The 15020-nt window shown below is 39.5% G+C and overlaps 1 protein-coding gene across 1 annotated transcript in view; it reads left to right on the top strand.

Moving 5' to 3' along the window:
- Window positions 1-1303: 1303 nt before the first annotated feature.
- Window positions 1304-15020, top strand: part of LOC127787837 (insulin-degrading enzyme-like 1, peroxisomal) — a 128110-nt gene continuing 114393 nt past the window's right edge. The window contains exons 1-3 of the mRNA XM_052315864.1: window positions 1304-1526; window positions 1618-1693; window positions 1789-1856. Of these exons, the coding sequence (XP_052171824.1) occupies window positions 1347-1526; window positions 1618-1693; window positions 1789-1856 (324 nt within the window). The 5' untranslated portion in view covers window positions 1304-1346. The remainder of the gene's footprint in view (window positions 1527-1617; window positions 1694-1788; window positions 1857-15020) is intronic.

The raw sequence follows: 15020 nt of genomic DNA, 5'->3' as shown, positions 1-15020 counted from the left end.
AATTTCTAAACTTCTATATATATATCAGCCATCCATCAAATCCCATCGCAACAACAATTTCATAATAGCTTGGCATACATTCGAGCAAATTTCTTTGTTTCAAGCACTTAATCATAAATAATTTCTAACATAAATCACTACATCAATGACAACTTTTCAAAATAACATTCCACTTAAAAAACCAAAAACTAATCCAAATATACATCCTAAAATGAACAAATTTAAGCTGCTATATGCATAAGTGTCCTCCATTTTACCAGAGTCTGTATTTAAATCCGAGACAAAAGTACCGATAGATCTAACACTAGAACTTCATTCTTCATTCTGATTTCCATCAAAGAAAGCGTAGAACGCAGCAACAGCTTCATCCTTAGTTTTGAATGACTTGTATAAACTTCCACTAAAACCAATCACATATGGTGCACATTCATCCCAGCTGGAATATACCCTAGGTCGATTTCCTTTGAAAACAACATAGAACCTCTTTCTTTTTTCTTTCTTCCATTTGCAATTCCCAGCCATAGAATGGACAAAATCAACACCAATGTCATTGGAAAGTGTTTCTTCATTCAACCTTCCTTCAAAGAGAGCCTGGTACGCTTCAACAGCCTCTTCCTCACTTTTGAAAGACTTGTATAAGCTGCCCCTAAAACTAAGCACATGTGGTGCACATTCTTCCCAGGATGAATAAATTCTAGGTATCATACCTTTAAACACAACATAGAGTCTTTGTTTCTCCTTATTTTTTATTTTCATAATTCTCTAAAAAAATAAGGAGATAGAGAGGAAGATATGGAGATAGAGGTTGGATGAAGAAGAAGCATATGATAGAGAAGAAATATAGGTTGGATTTGGACGAAGAAGAAGCACATAATAACTTTTTGTGGAAGACCATTGTTAATATTGATATTCTTAAAATTCAATAAATAAAGTAAGAGAGAATGAAGCACATAATAGTTTCTTGGAGAAAGTCATTGTGACTCTTGGAATTTTAAGAATTCATTAAATCAAGCGATAGACTAAAATTTAACAAGAGAGAACGAAATTTTGACTTATGAATAGAGAGGGTATTGTTGGTAAATAAAATGTTAAATGACATTTTTATCCTAACATCAATAATTGAAATGACAAAAAAGGATAATTCTATCTTGATCGATTCTATCCAAATACCGAGGTCTATAAGAAAAATCAATTAAATTTAAACAAAATCTAACTAATGACAAGCGGAGCTTAATGAGCATATTTAATGCTCTATTAGGACACTATCAATTATGCTTAATCTTAAGTTGTCAGCGTTGGTTGACCAAAGCAGCCCGTCTTAAAGAGTATTCCCTCGATACACGTCGATGCGTAGCTCCGAATCGGAATTGGAAGAGGGAAGAGGGAAGAGGGAGAAGAAGATGGCGTTCGGGAAGGACGAGGTTGTGGAGATCGTCAAGCCCCGCAACGACAAGCGGGATTACCGTAGGGTCGTCCTCCAGAACGCGCTCGAAGTCTTACTCGTCCGCGATCCCGAAACCGAAAAGGTTTTTCAATCGCTGCAACTCTGAAATTCCAGGGATTTCCTTGCTTTGATTGACGATATTAGGCTTCGAATTTGTGTTTTCTGTTGTTCAGTGTGCCGCTTCCATGAATGTTGGTGTTGGTTATTTCAGCGATCCTGACGGTCTCGAAGGCCTCGCTCATTTTCTAGGTGAAATGAATCAGTTTGTTTTGCTTGCCCTCTGCTTTTCTTGTTATCGTGTTGAGATTGAATGTTGGTTGCTACGTGGACTTTCTTTATTTCAGAGCATATGCTGTTCTATGCAAGTGAGAAATATCCTTTGGAGAACAGTTACTACAAGTATATTGCCGAGGTACTGTACTTCTTACACGCGCATGTCTATTTCTTTTTGCTTAATTTTGGATTTCCTTGAGGTGATGCTAACCCTATTATGTTGGTAAGCCGTTTACGGAACCTTTTTAGTTATTGAATTGTATGCCTGAAAAGTAGTCAGATAATTCAGTATTAACCTGCAACTCTTTCCGGAAATGATGCTTTGTAGCAGGGGCGGAGTGTGGCAAACATTGTCGCCGGGCCAAAAAAGTTAATATATAAATATAACTATATGCATTCATATATATTAGCATATAGGCTCAATCAAAACATAATGCTTAAAAATAAAAAAATATATGTACCTCTTTATTTTTACAAAACTATTACACTTATTTTGTTTCTTAGTATAAGATATTGGGGGGGGGGGGGTCAATTCAACATTACAAAAACTTAAATAAATTTTAAATGTCACAAGAACAACCATAGCGTATATGAAATTATCTTGAAAAGTATAACGGTAAATCAAAGGCTCTTGAAAGTTTGGGGGGGGGGGGGTAAATTAAATAAACTGAAAGTTAGGGTGATGGGTGGCCATGCCCTCCCGCCCCAATGAGGCCCCACCTCTGCTTTGTAGGTATGATGGTAACCCGAGATAAACATATATTGGATCTGTTTTCAGTTTTCATGCTAATCCAAGGAAATAAATTGTGTAAATTTGGCTATGAATTAAAAAGATAGAACTTGGATGGAGGGTATAATTAGTGAGGAAAATAGTTTGAGCGGTTGGCTTCTCATCTTAGGAGATCAAGTGAGATATGTAAGAATAACAAAGTTTTCTTATTTGGAGGACTTGCAGAAAGAAAGGTTTTAAATCATTTTTGATGTACAGAGAAGGATGGATTGCCCCTCCCCCACCAATTTGAGCCATCAAATTAAAAAAATTAATGGGAAGACAAACACATGATGAACAGTGAAAGGAAATTGACAACAGGACCTGAGAAGAAACAAGCAGCAGATAAATCATCTTGAATGCCTCAATAGTGGTCAGCATGACTTTTGTGGATGAAACCCAACAATCTTAAGAACAAAAAGAATTAAGCGGTAGGCTGTAGTTTTATGTTTGTATGTTTGTTAAGGGTTGAATGCAAATGGTAAGGTGCTAATGTTACCTGGATGTGAGGGTTAAGACATGGGGGATGGCTGGATCTTCAATAAATCTGGGGAAGAGGGAAGAGAAGAAGAAGAAAAACAAATTGAGTAACATGCTAAGTGGGAACCTTGTAGTTGCAACCTTGAAGAAATTCTAGCTTCTGAAGCAATTGGACACAAAAATAATGGGCAAAAAATGGTGCAAATAGAGATCTAAAAAGAAATAACTAGACCTTAAAGAATGAGTAAATCAGTACTGGAAGATGGACATGAAACATAGAAAGGGGTTGTAACTGGCAATGGATTTCTTTTAGTTGGATTTATAGGTTGAGAAACCAATATAAGTTTACCCACTGATGACAAAATGAAAATGTGTGTCAAGTTGAAGAGTCTCTTATAAATTTTGGTATGATCCTTTGTATGTTGTTTTGTATTATTCTTTTATATTTTTTGTTCAAAAATAATCAAACCCAGTCATCCCATCAGAAGTTTCATACAGGCAGTTGTTTAGGCACAAGATCCTCTTTTTTTCCTTTTCGTTTTTGATATATTATTGAATGATTGAATCTTAACCAAATGCTGGACAGTAAAACATCAGCATGTGCAAAACTGAACATAATTGAGATGGGGATGTTATGGTGGATGTGCGGTGTAACACCCTGTACCCTTGTGACATATGTGAATGGGCTAAGGCCTGAGATGCCATTTGATAATTGTAGATGACTAATGCAAGGATCCTAGAGTAGTTAAGAGGAATTTAAGAAACTTGTATGCAATTTAGGCAAAGTGGCTATGTGTTGGGGAATTATACAATTAGGATGTGATTTATATGATGCCATGCTCCTCTAACATGGTGGATTTAATGATTGATATTGAAATAAGCTGAATTCTTGAAAGCTTGCTTGGAAATTTATTGAATTCGAGTAGATGTATTTATACGAGTACAAAATATCTATTATATCTCATAGAAAACAGGAATAAATTCAAATTTAAATAACAGTAACTAATAGTCAAAATGCTGGAATTAATCTTCTGATTTAAAGCTGAATCTTTTCCTTGAATCTTGGAGCTTTATCTTATCTTTCAGTCTTCCTTATCTTTTAAACTTTTAAATCTTATCTTATCCAATCACCTTATCTTTCCCTCTTTAAACTTGAACACCCAATCTCGTTGTCCAACGCTTCCCCTCAAGTTGGAGAATATATACTTGTCATTCCCAAGTTGCCAATTAGAGATTCAAAACCTGGTCTTGCCATGGCTTTTGTAAACACATCAGCTACTTGACTTGTTGTAGGAATATAAGATAGATTAATTCCTCCTTCCTCAATTTCCCTCTTTATAAAGCTTTGGTCTATAAATAGGTTGTAGAAGTAGAGAATAACAGCTTATGAATGAATTTGAATTTTGTTTCCCTCTCTTAGTTCTTCCAATTCTCCCTCCCTTTCTGTTCTCTCACTCCCAAACTCTTCCATAATTCCATTCTACATCCTTGGAAAACCCTAGGAGCGTCACAAGAAGCTTGACAGAAACTACCATTTGACAAGCAACTAACTGAGTCTATGGAAAAGAGAGAAGTGCATGGTTATGGTTCATTTATGTTGGCGTGATGCATGGAATGCTTTGTGGTAGCCTAATGTGCAATGTGGCATATTATATGAATGGTATGTGTGCATAACGTAGGCATGCTGCATAAAAAGAATTGGTCTAGCATGAGTTTGTAATGATGTTTCAATGCCATGAATGTGTTGCGATGATTTTTGTGCAATGGTAGAAAATGTTTGAACAAGGATTTTTGTGCAAAGGGGGCTTGAAGCTCGAAGGAGGTGCACTTGGTGAATGAGAAAATGTCAAACTTAGTGGTTGCCTTCATGAAATGTGTGATTGATGAGTAGTGATCGCATTGGCTCTCATGCTTTACTGAGATTGTATTTTCATGCATCGTGTTTTAATATTTTAGACCATGCAAGAATTGGAAGGAAGACTAGTTTGGGCTAGATATCATAAGGGTTGAAAGTTTGTATAAGATCATATATGCATCTTTAAAGCATATCCAATAGCATATTGATGTATTAAAGCCACACATACGATACATATGGAATGAGGATTTTGTTATAAACTCATACTTGGTCTTATCCTAGTTTGATGTAATTCTATATGCATGATAAGTGGTGTGAAAAAGTGAAACCCCCCAATAAGGAAGATTGGACTTGGGATCAAAACAAAAATTGAGAGTCTAATCACGTGTCAAGGTACGAGAGAGATCCATCTAATGGGGATATTCCATTGCGACTTCTTGTGGAGGGGTTAGGGGAGGCACTTGATAAGGAGACAGGGTGTTGCATGCAACCATGTAAGAAAAAATAAAATTAGAAATGAGGTTTTTTATAATAAGGTTGCAGTTGCTCCTATTGAAGATAAGATATATGTGAAACACTATGAAGATGGTTTGGCCATGTGAGAAGAAGACCAATGGAAGCTTATGTGAGGATAATGGATGGAATGAAATAAGTCTTGGCAGAAGAGGTAGAAGAAGACCAAAAAAAACTTGGTGGGAAACTTTTTGGTATGATATGAGTTATAAGGGTTGTCACGACCCTAAGGGCAGTTAGGGAATAAGCCTACATTGTATGTTAGTTAGGAGCTATAAGGCGGGAAGTTAGCCATAACCAACTATGGTTATTCTGTTAGGATTGATTGTATAAATACTGCCCATGTAAAGAAGTAGGCATCAATGAAGAAGTAATTCCGGAATTCTCTCACTTTTGTTCTCTCTCTTTCTCTCTCTTTGCTGCTAATTCCCAATCGAGTTAGGCCCAAGCCTCGGGTCCTGACATAGTGGTATCAGAGCTGGTCGAATCTACTGTGGGTGGGCAGAGGCTTGCGACGGACGAAGGCGGACGGATTGGAAAGAATGACCGAAGGAACACGGACGCGGCAGATGGAAACGCAGATGGAGGCGATGGAATTTGAGGTGCACTAGACTCAAGAAGCGATGACGCAGACGCGAGAGGAACTGGTCGCGATGAAGGACGAGATAAAAGGGGATGCGGAAAGAACCCGTGAAGCTTTAGAACAATACGAACAAAGACTGAACAACGTCTTGGGCATCTTATCGTCCTTGCCTCAATTCTGATTGTCACTAGAATTTCCTCCTAGGGGGAACTCGAAACCCTTATTGTCAACCCAGGATCATGTACCCAATCGAGACCAGCTAAGGGCGGAGGAGTCGAGGTCGAATCAAGAAACTCAGGTGCGAAACCCTCTATATAATTCTCATAACCATACCCCTAGTCCACAATTAAAAATCCCTATGTTTGAAGGAACTAAGCCGAGGTGGTGGGTGAGGCGTTGTGAGAGATTCTTCTAGTTATATAAGGTATCCGAGGAGCAGAAGGTTACGATGGCCGTAGCCTATCTAAACGATACGGTTGACTGTTGGTACCAAGGATGGGCCCAAGATCAAGACCAGGAAAGGAATTGGGGTGTTTTTGCGGAAAAGCTATGTGCAAGATTTGGGGAAAGGAGTATTGGGGATGTAATCGAAGAGTTCAGTAAACTAAAACAAGAAGGGTCAGTGGTGGAATATCAAACAAGGTTTGAGGAATTGAGAGCCATTGTGTGCTTGGCTCAACCTGGTTTAACGGAGCAATATCTAGTCTCGACCTTCATTAGTGGGTTGAGGGATGAGCTTCGGTCAATGGTGAAGATGATGATGCCAACGATTGTAAGTCAAGCGGCAGAAAAAGCGAGGCTCCAAGAGTTGACATTGGAAGCAATTTTCAAGAAACACAGGGTACCCCTGAGAGTAGGATTGGGAAATGGCCAATCGGATGGGGGTAATTTCAAGACCATGACTCCATTAGTGACTCAAGGAACACCAAAAGGGGCCTACAACCAACCCTCAAGGGCCCAAGAATACGGTTATGGAACAGAGGCGACAGCTAGGGCTTTGCTTCAAGTGTGGGGACAAGTATAGCTTTGGACACCAATGCAAGAAACAGATAATGCAAATGGAAGGAGAACAAGAAGAAGAAGAAGCAGTGATAGCGGAAGAAGACGGGAATCCAGAGGAATTACAAGAGGAGGAAGGGGGCGAGATTTCGTTTCATGCATTAAAAGGCAGTCCCATGGGACAAATTATTAAGGTAAAAGGCCATGTGGGGAAAACAAGACTAATAGTATTGATTGACAGTGGGAGCACCCATAGTTTTATTAGTGAAACTATAGCCAAAAGTTTGAAATGGGCCTTAACAGCAACTACTCCCTTATCCGTAACAGTGGCTAATGGTAGTAGGATGTTCAGTCATTACAAATGCAAAGGGTTCAAATGGGTGATGCAGGATCAAGAATTTGTGGCTGACCTTAGAGTTTTGGAGCTGGGAGGATGCGATATAATCCTCGGTGTTGACTAGATGAAGATGGTTAGTCCCTTAACTTTTGATTTCAATAAGTTGGAGGTGACTGTGGAAGTGGAAGGTAGGAGGCTTACCTTGTTGGGCAGTCTAGAGCAAGGAGAATGCAGGATGATTAAGGGCAGCAAGCTGCACAAGATGATGCTCACTAAAGGAGGATAGATAGCACAACTGTATTCTATACAAGCCATGGCAGTGCAGGAGGACGACAAGTCCCAAAATAGCCAATAGCCAGCTGATCAGACCATTGAAGCTCAAATCTCTAGGAAGGTACATAATTCGGATACCTTGCGCCTACTTTTGATGGATTTTAAGGACTTATTTGATGAGCCCCATTCCTTACCACCCCAACGTTCTTTGGACCATTCCATTCCTTTGAAACCACATTTAGACCCTATTAACATTAGGCCTTATGGATACTCTCCCATCCAAAAATCTGAAATAGAAAAACAAGTCAATTCTATGTTGAAAACCTCTATAATTCGTCCCAGCCAAAGCCCATATGCCTCTCCTGTACTTCTTGTTAAAAAAAAGGATGGTACATGGAGATTTTGTATTGATTATAGGCAGCTTAACATTCACACTGTCAAAAATAAATTCCCTATACCCTTAATTGAAGATTTACTAGATGAACTCCATGGATCCAAGGTTTTTTCCAAACTGGATCTCAGATTTGGTTACCACCAAATCCGTATGGCACCTAATGACATCCACAAAACCGCTTTTAGGACACACCAAGGGCTGTACGAATTTACTGTCATGTCCTTTGGGTTAACCAATGCGCACGCAACTTTTCAAGCTTTAATGAACCAAATCTTCTAGCCTTACTTGAGGAAATTCATCCTTGTTTTTTTTGATGATATCCTCATCTATAGCCCTGATTTAACACAACATGTTACTCACCTTCACCTTACTTTTGAAGTCCTTAGGATTCATCAATTGTATGTCAAGTTATCTAAATGTGCCTTTGCTGTAACTGAAGTGGAATATTTGGGACATATTGTGTCGGGAGAAGGAGTGAGGACAGATCCGGCTAAAGTGGCTGCCATGGTAGAATGGCCAAGACCAGTGGCTGTAAAAGAATTGAGGGGATTTCTGGGATTGACGGGGTATTACAGAAAGTTTATTCGGAATTATGGGACAATAAGCAAACCCCTAACTGAATTACTTAAGAAAGATGCCTTCCAATGGAATCCTAAAGCTGAAACTGCTTTTATTCAGCTTAAAAAGGCTATGACTAAGGCCCCGGTGTTGGCATTATCGGATTTTACAAAAGGTTTTGTAGTGGAGACGGATGCTTGTGACAAAGGAATATGAGCTGTGCTGATGCAAGGAGAACGACCAGTGGCATTCATTAGCCAGGCTTTAGCTCCAAAACACCTGGGGTTGAGTGTCTATGATAAAGAACTACTAGCGGTATTGGCAGCAGTAGAAAGATGGCAACATTACTTGGAAGGGTTTTCGTTTGTGGCAAAAACAGACCACCAAAGCCTTAAATTTTTGTCGCAGCAAAGATTGCACACACAATTACAGCGGAAAGGCATCTCCAAACTGATGGGGTTAGATTTCACAATTCAATATCGGAAGGGTAGAGAAAACTTGGTAGCAGATGCATTGTCCAGGAGGGATGAGAAAGGCACTTGTCATGCAATATCTACTGTTCTGCCTATGTGGATTCAGGAGTTGGTACGAAGTTATGACACCACGGATTGGATTAAGGAGAGGGTAGCCCAATTAGCAGTGCAACCAGCAGGGCATCAAGGAAATCCTAAGGGATATACTTTAACTCAAGGGTTACAAAGGCAGATTGGTAGTTGGAGAAGACCAAACGCTTAAAGAGCAGATTATAAAGGCCTTACATTGCTCACCAATAGGGGGACATTCGGGTGTAAGGGTCACCTATCAAAAGGTGAAGCAACTCTTCTTTTGGCCAAGATTAAAAAGGGATGTGGTACAATTGGTGCTATTATGTGAGATCTGTCAGCAGTGTAAACATGAACAGGTCCTTTACCCTGGGTTGTTGCAGCCTTTAGCAATTTCGGAGCAAGCATGGGAGGAGATATCAATGGATTTCGTGGAAGGCCTACCTAGATCAGAAGGGAAGGATGTGATATTAGTGATAGTAGACCAGTTGACTAAATTCAGCCATTTTATTAGCTTAACTCACCCATTTACAGCAACAGAGGTGTCACGAGTCTTCCTAGATTCGGTGATCAAGATCCATGGGGTGCCCAAATCCATAATATCTGACAGGGATACCAGTTTTACCAGTCGCTTTTGGCAGGAATTATTCAAAAAATTAGGTGTCGGGTTGCATATGTCAACTGCATACCATCCCCAAACGGACGGACAAACGGAGCGGGTAAATCAATGTGTTGAAGCCTATTTGCGCTGCATGTGTTTCACCAAACCCAGGAGCTGGAATAAATGGTTAGGCCTAGCTCAATGGTGGTACAATTCTAGTTACCATAGTACCATCAAAAGGAGTCCTTTTGAGGCCATGTTTGGGTATAAACCAACCCTCCTACCTGCAATTTCAGGCCCTAATCCTACTATGGCAGCAGTGGGCGAGTATTTCTCACAAAGGCAGTCGCTGATAAGTATCATAAGGAAGGAGTTAACCACTGCCCAGAACTGAATGAAGCAGATGGCGGATAAAAGGAGGACTGAAAGATCATTTGAAGTGGGGGAGCAGGTCTATTTGAAGGTCAGACGTTTCCTCCAACAGCCTTACACCACAATTCTAGTTTCCAAGCTGAGTCCTAAGTATTTTGGACCATTTCCTATTGTGGCCAAGGTGGGAGCAGTGGCTTACCGATTGCAGCTGCCAGAAGGGGTGCAAGTTCACCCTGTTTTTCATGTTTCATTACTTAAGCCAGTTAAAGGGCCCCTAGCTAATGTCAGCACATAATTACCTCCCATAGTTGAGCAACTGGAAGAGGAGGTAGAGCCTCGCGCCATTGTTGAGAGAAGGATCATATACAAGGGCAGTTTACCTATTACACAAGTACTGGTTCAGTGGACTAATCGGCCACCGGAGCATACTACTTGGGAAAATTTACTAGAATTGTTGCAGCAGTTTCCCAGGGCTGCCGGACTCTTATAATTCTTGAGGACAAGAATTGATTGAAGAGGAGGGCAATTGTCACGACCCTAAGGGCAGTTAGGGAATAAGCCTACATTGTATGTTAGTTAGGAGCTATAAGGCGGGAAGTTAGCCATAACCAACTATGGTTATTCTGTTAGGATTGATTGTATAAATACTGCCCATGTAAAGAAGTAGGCATCAATGAAGAAGTAATTCCGGAATTCTCTCACTTTTGTTCTCTCTCTTTGTTGCTAATTCCCAATCGAGTCAGGCCCAAGCCTCGGGTCCTGACAAGGGTCTTATAGAACATAAGGGCATAGATGGAAATGATAGGAGAGTTGGAACTCATGTAGCCGACTCCATATAGTGGGATTAAGGCTTGATATGTTATTGAATCTTGAGTTTGTCACCGGGAACACTCAAATCCTAATCCTGTAAAAGAATAAGAGTATAATACCAATGCACATGACAAAGGTAAGGGAAAAAAGGAAAGAGAAAAAAGATAACTAAGAGAAACTTGGACGTGCGTGAAGTTGATAAAGAAATAGTGTTTTGTGTTCTGCATTTTTGGTTCTTTGTGGGTTATGCCAGTTTTGATGAAGGATTTTTTGTTTGCTTGGAGTTGGGTTTCCTTGCCTTTGGTTTCTAAGACATTTTTGGCTCCTTGTGTTGTGAGAAAGGAATAATATAGTCTTTGAGAGTGTGCAACATTCTGTCAAACCCTCAAGGGTTCTATCCTTGTTTTGCCTTTGTTATTGTGCTCCTAGTTTGCCGTTGTTTATGGTTAATTGATTTTTGCTTGTATTTTGTTTACCAACTTCTTGGGGATGCTTTTGGCTTTTATCTTTATATATATATATATGTTAGGATTAGGAGCTCTTAGAAACTCAATTCAATACTTTAGTTTGCCAAATCTCTCAATACTTCTCACCCGAGATCAATCCACAACAGAAAGATATAAACTGGAAATGAAAGAACAACAAAGAAATTAAAGTAAGAGACAACCAAACCAAGCAGTAGGCATAGATTTATCCTGGTTCGAATTGATCAATGATTAGTCTTACATCCACCTTTCAATCCGAGAGCAAATTCCACTAGAAACTATAGAAAATAGATTAGAAGATCCCACAACTCTCTGTCACACAAGTTCACCGCCCTTACCACAAGAGATTACAAAGACTCTCCCACTCTCAAAGCCTTTTCTCCCTCTCGGCAATCTCACTTGTATTCAGAGACAGAATTGAGTGAATAAATGTTGATATCCGACTGCCTAGCCCTCGCCTCCTATTTATAGACCATAGGGGCGTTAATTACAAGACAAGTTATTTTATATATCTAATGACTAAAATAACCCTTATAATATAATATCTAAGTTAACTACTCTAACTTAGAAAAAATAAAAATCCAGTCGCACTTCATTCTTCTAATAGGATCTACTATTTTCTTCCTCTTCTAAACAGATTTCTCCATGCAAAAACCCAACAATATAAAAAGAAGAATGTAAAAGGCCAAGTTGGGGTTGGGCGAGAAAGAAATAATTGTCAGAGGAAGAAGAGTAAGAACTTCGAGTGGCTAATGCTGTCGTTCGTGGCAAATAAGTAATCTTTGTCCCTCGATTTTCAGGTGAAGTATGTAAATAAGGAAAAACAAAAAGAAGATCGAGAGAAAATTTAGAAGAAATGACTGAATACACAAACTCTTAATTAGGATCTCAAATGATACAATGAGACTAGTTTAATTTATATACTAATAGTGATCTAAAAATCGGCCTAGGCGGTCGCCTAGGCACTGCGATTTTGGCCTTATCGGCCCCCTTAGGCACCAGCTCAGCTAATCGGTATCGAGCGGCGCCTAATCGGCCACGGCGGCCGACTAGCTGCATGGGCTGCCTAGTCCCATGAACCTCCTCGGTCACACATTAAGTTTAGTATAAGTTGATTTAGGGTTTTTTCTCCCTTGCCCATTCTCTCTCTCATCTCGCCGTTGCCACTGACTGTCTCTCGTCACTTTCTCTTTCTGTCTTGGCCTCTCTCGTCACACACCTCCGCTGCCTCTTGTGGACAGTGAACTCGTCGCCGTCGCTGCTTGCTCTCTCTAGTTGTAGCCACCATTTACGTCGCCATCGCCGCTTGCAGGAAGATTTGCTCTCTTTGAGTTTCCACCTTTGTTATTTAATATTTATTATTTAACTTGGTTTAATATGTGTTAATATGCTGTTGCCTTTGTTATATATGCACAATATTATATATATAATATAATAATTCTATTAATATATAGGTATATCATATATGTGATCTGTTTATAACTTTATATATATATATGATTTGTTTATGAAGCGAGAGCTTCAAGGTTGAACAAAAAAGAAAACGAGATGAAAAAGACCTCGGGATTCAAATGTTATTGAAAACAGAAATGCGTAACACTTGACCACTAAGGACTCGAATGTCCTTATATACAACCGAATTTAAACTACCGCCTATCAGCACAATATAACTAATAACCAATCATAACAATAAATAAAGAATAACAATCGGAACAAAACATAAACTACTCTTCCACATTCCCCCTCAAATTAGGCTCCCTTGGTAGCACCAAGCCAGCAGAACCAATTGCAGCTGTTGAAGGTAACGCTTTAGAATCAGACTGAGAGGGACTGATAGGTGACTGTTGAAGCCTTAGCTTGTTGCACAGAAAAACAAACCAATTTCTTGATAAACCTTTTGTAAAAATATCAGCCACTTGATGAATAGTAGGTACATATCTAACATCAACATCTCCATTTTCAATATTCTCATGGACAAAATGCGCATTAATCTCAATATGCTTTGTCCTAGAATGAAAAACCAGGTTCTCAGCCATACTTTTAGTTACTAGGTTGTCACACCACAAGATAGGAGTCTTCTCACAAGGGAACCCTAATTCTAACAGCAAGGATTTCAGCCACAAGATCTCGGTAACTCCTTGGGCCACTACTCAGTATTCGACTTCCCCTACAGATCGAGCCACTACTGATTGCTTCCTGGAACTCCAGACCAACAAGTTACAGCCAAGAAACACACACAATCCATTGGTAGACTTTCGAGTTACCTTACACCCGGCATGATCAGCATCTGTGAATATATTTAGACCCATATCCTGAGGAGAAGGTGTAAATACCAGCCCTAAATGAGTAGTGCCCTTAAGATATCTCAACAACCTTTTATAGGCCTACCACTGTTGAACTTTAGGAGCTGAAAGAAATTGACTGAGTTTATTTATTGTGAACGAAATATCTGGCCGAGTATAGGTCAAATATTGGATAAAGCCGATTATGGTTTGATAAAATGAAGGCTCAAAAAAGAGAACACCTTCATCAGTCAAAGATAGACCCTAAGTCATAAGTGTTGGACAGGATTTACAATTGTCCATTGCTGCTTTCTTTAACAAGTCCATGGTGTACTTAGATTGGGTGAGATAAAGACTAGTGAAGTTTCTATAGACTTCAAACCCAAGAAAATAGTTAACCGAACCAAGAGTTTTCAGTGCAAAAGTCTTGTCCAAGTCACTAATACACACTTGAAGAGTCAAGGAGTCCGAACCAGTCGCCAAAATATCATCAACGTATATTAGAACAAACAACACATAACAAGATGTTCTTTTAATGAAAAGAGAAGCATTAGAAATTGCCTTCTTAAAACTCCACTGCTGTAAAGCTCTCTTAAGCTTATTATACCAAGCACGAGGAGCTTGGCGAAGTCCATACAAAGACTTTTTCATCTGGCAAACATGAGTGGGAAAGTCAGAACTTACAAATCCTTCTAGCTGCTTCATAAAAACAGCCTCATCAAGGTCACAATTCAAAAACGCATTGTTAACATCAACCTGTTGAATATCCCACCCAAATGTAACTGCCAAAGAGAACAAAACCCAAATAGTAGGAGCCTTAACTACCGGACTAAAGGTCTCACTATAATCAACACCAGGGTTTTGAAGGAAACCTTTGGTAACCAGCCAAGCCTTATGTTTTAAAAATGAGCCATCAGAATTATATTTCACCTGAAACACCCATTTGCAATCAATTAGATTCATATCAGAAGAAAATGGAACCAAATCCCATGTATGATTGCGTTGAAGTGCAGTATATTCGTCATTCATAGCGCTAACCCATTTAGGATCTAAGAAAGCCTCTTGAACTGAATTAGGCTTTGAGGTACTTACAAAGGCAGATGGAGAGGAAATAGAGAGATGTTTGGACTTGGACCGGGTGATCATAGGGTGAATGGACGGAGCACGAGCAGGCTTAGAGGTAGAAAATTTAGAATGATCAGGTTGAGCAGACCTCAAACACTCTTGAGATCTAGAAGAGGGTTGAGCAGAAGAATTAGGTGGAACAACAGAGGACAAGGGAGAGGATGATGCTGCTTGAGGAGATATTAAAGAGGAAGAACTGACCGAAAAAGAAGAGATGGAATGAAGAGTAGAAGTAGATTGACCAGAACAAACACTCGAGACAGAAGATGCAGAGGTACAATTTGAGAAGGATTTCCACAATGCAGAATAACTCCTTTGAATTAAA

Source organism: Diospyros lotus, chromosome 13, assembly GCF_014633365.1.
Source record: "Diospyros lotus cultivar Yz01 chromosome 13, ASM1463336v1, whole genome shotgun sequence".
In the NCBI taxonomy this organism is placed as follows: Eukaryota; Viridiplantae; Streptophyta; class Magnoliopsida; order Ericales; family Ebenaceae; genus Diospyros; species Diospyros lotus.
Note: the sequence above shows the minus strand (reverse complement) of the source record. Positions and strands in the feature narration are given on the sequence as shown.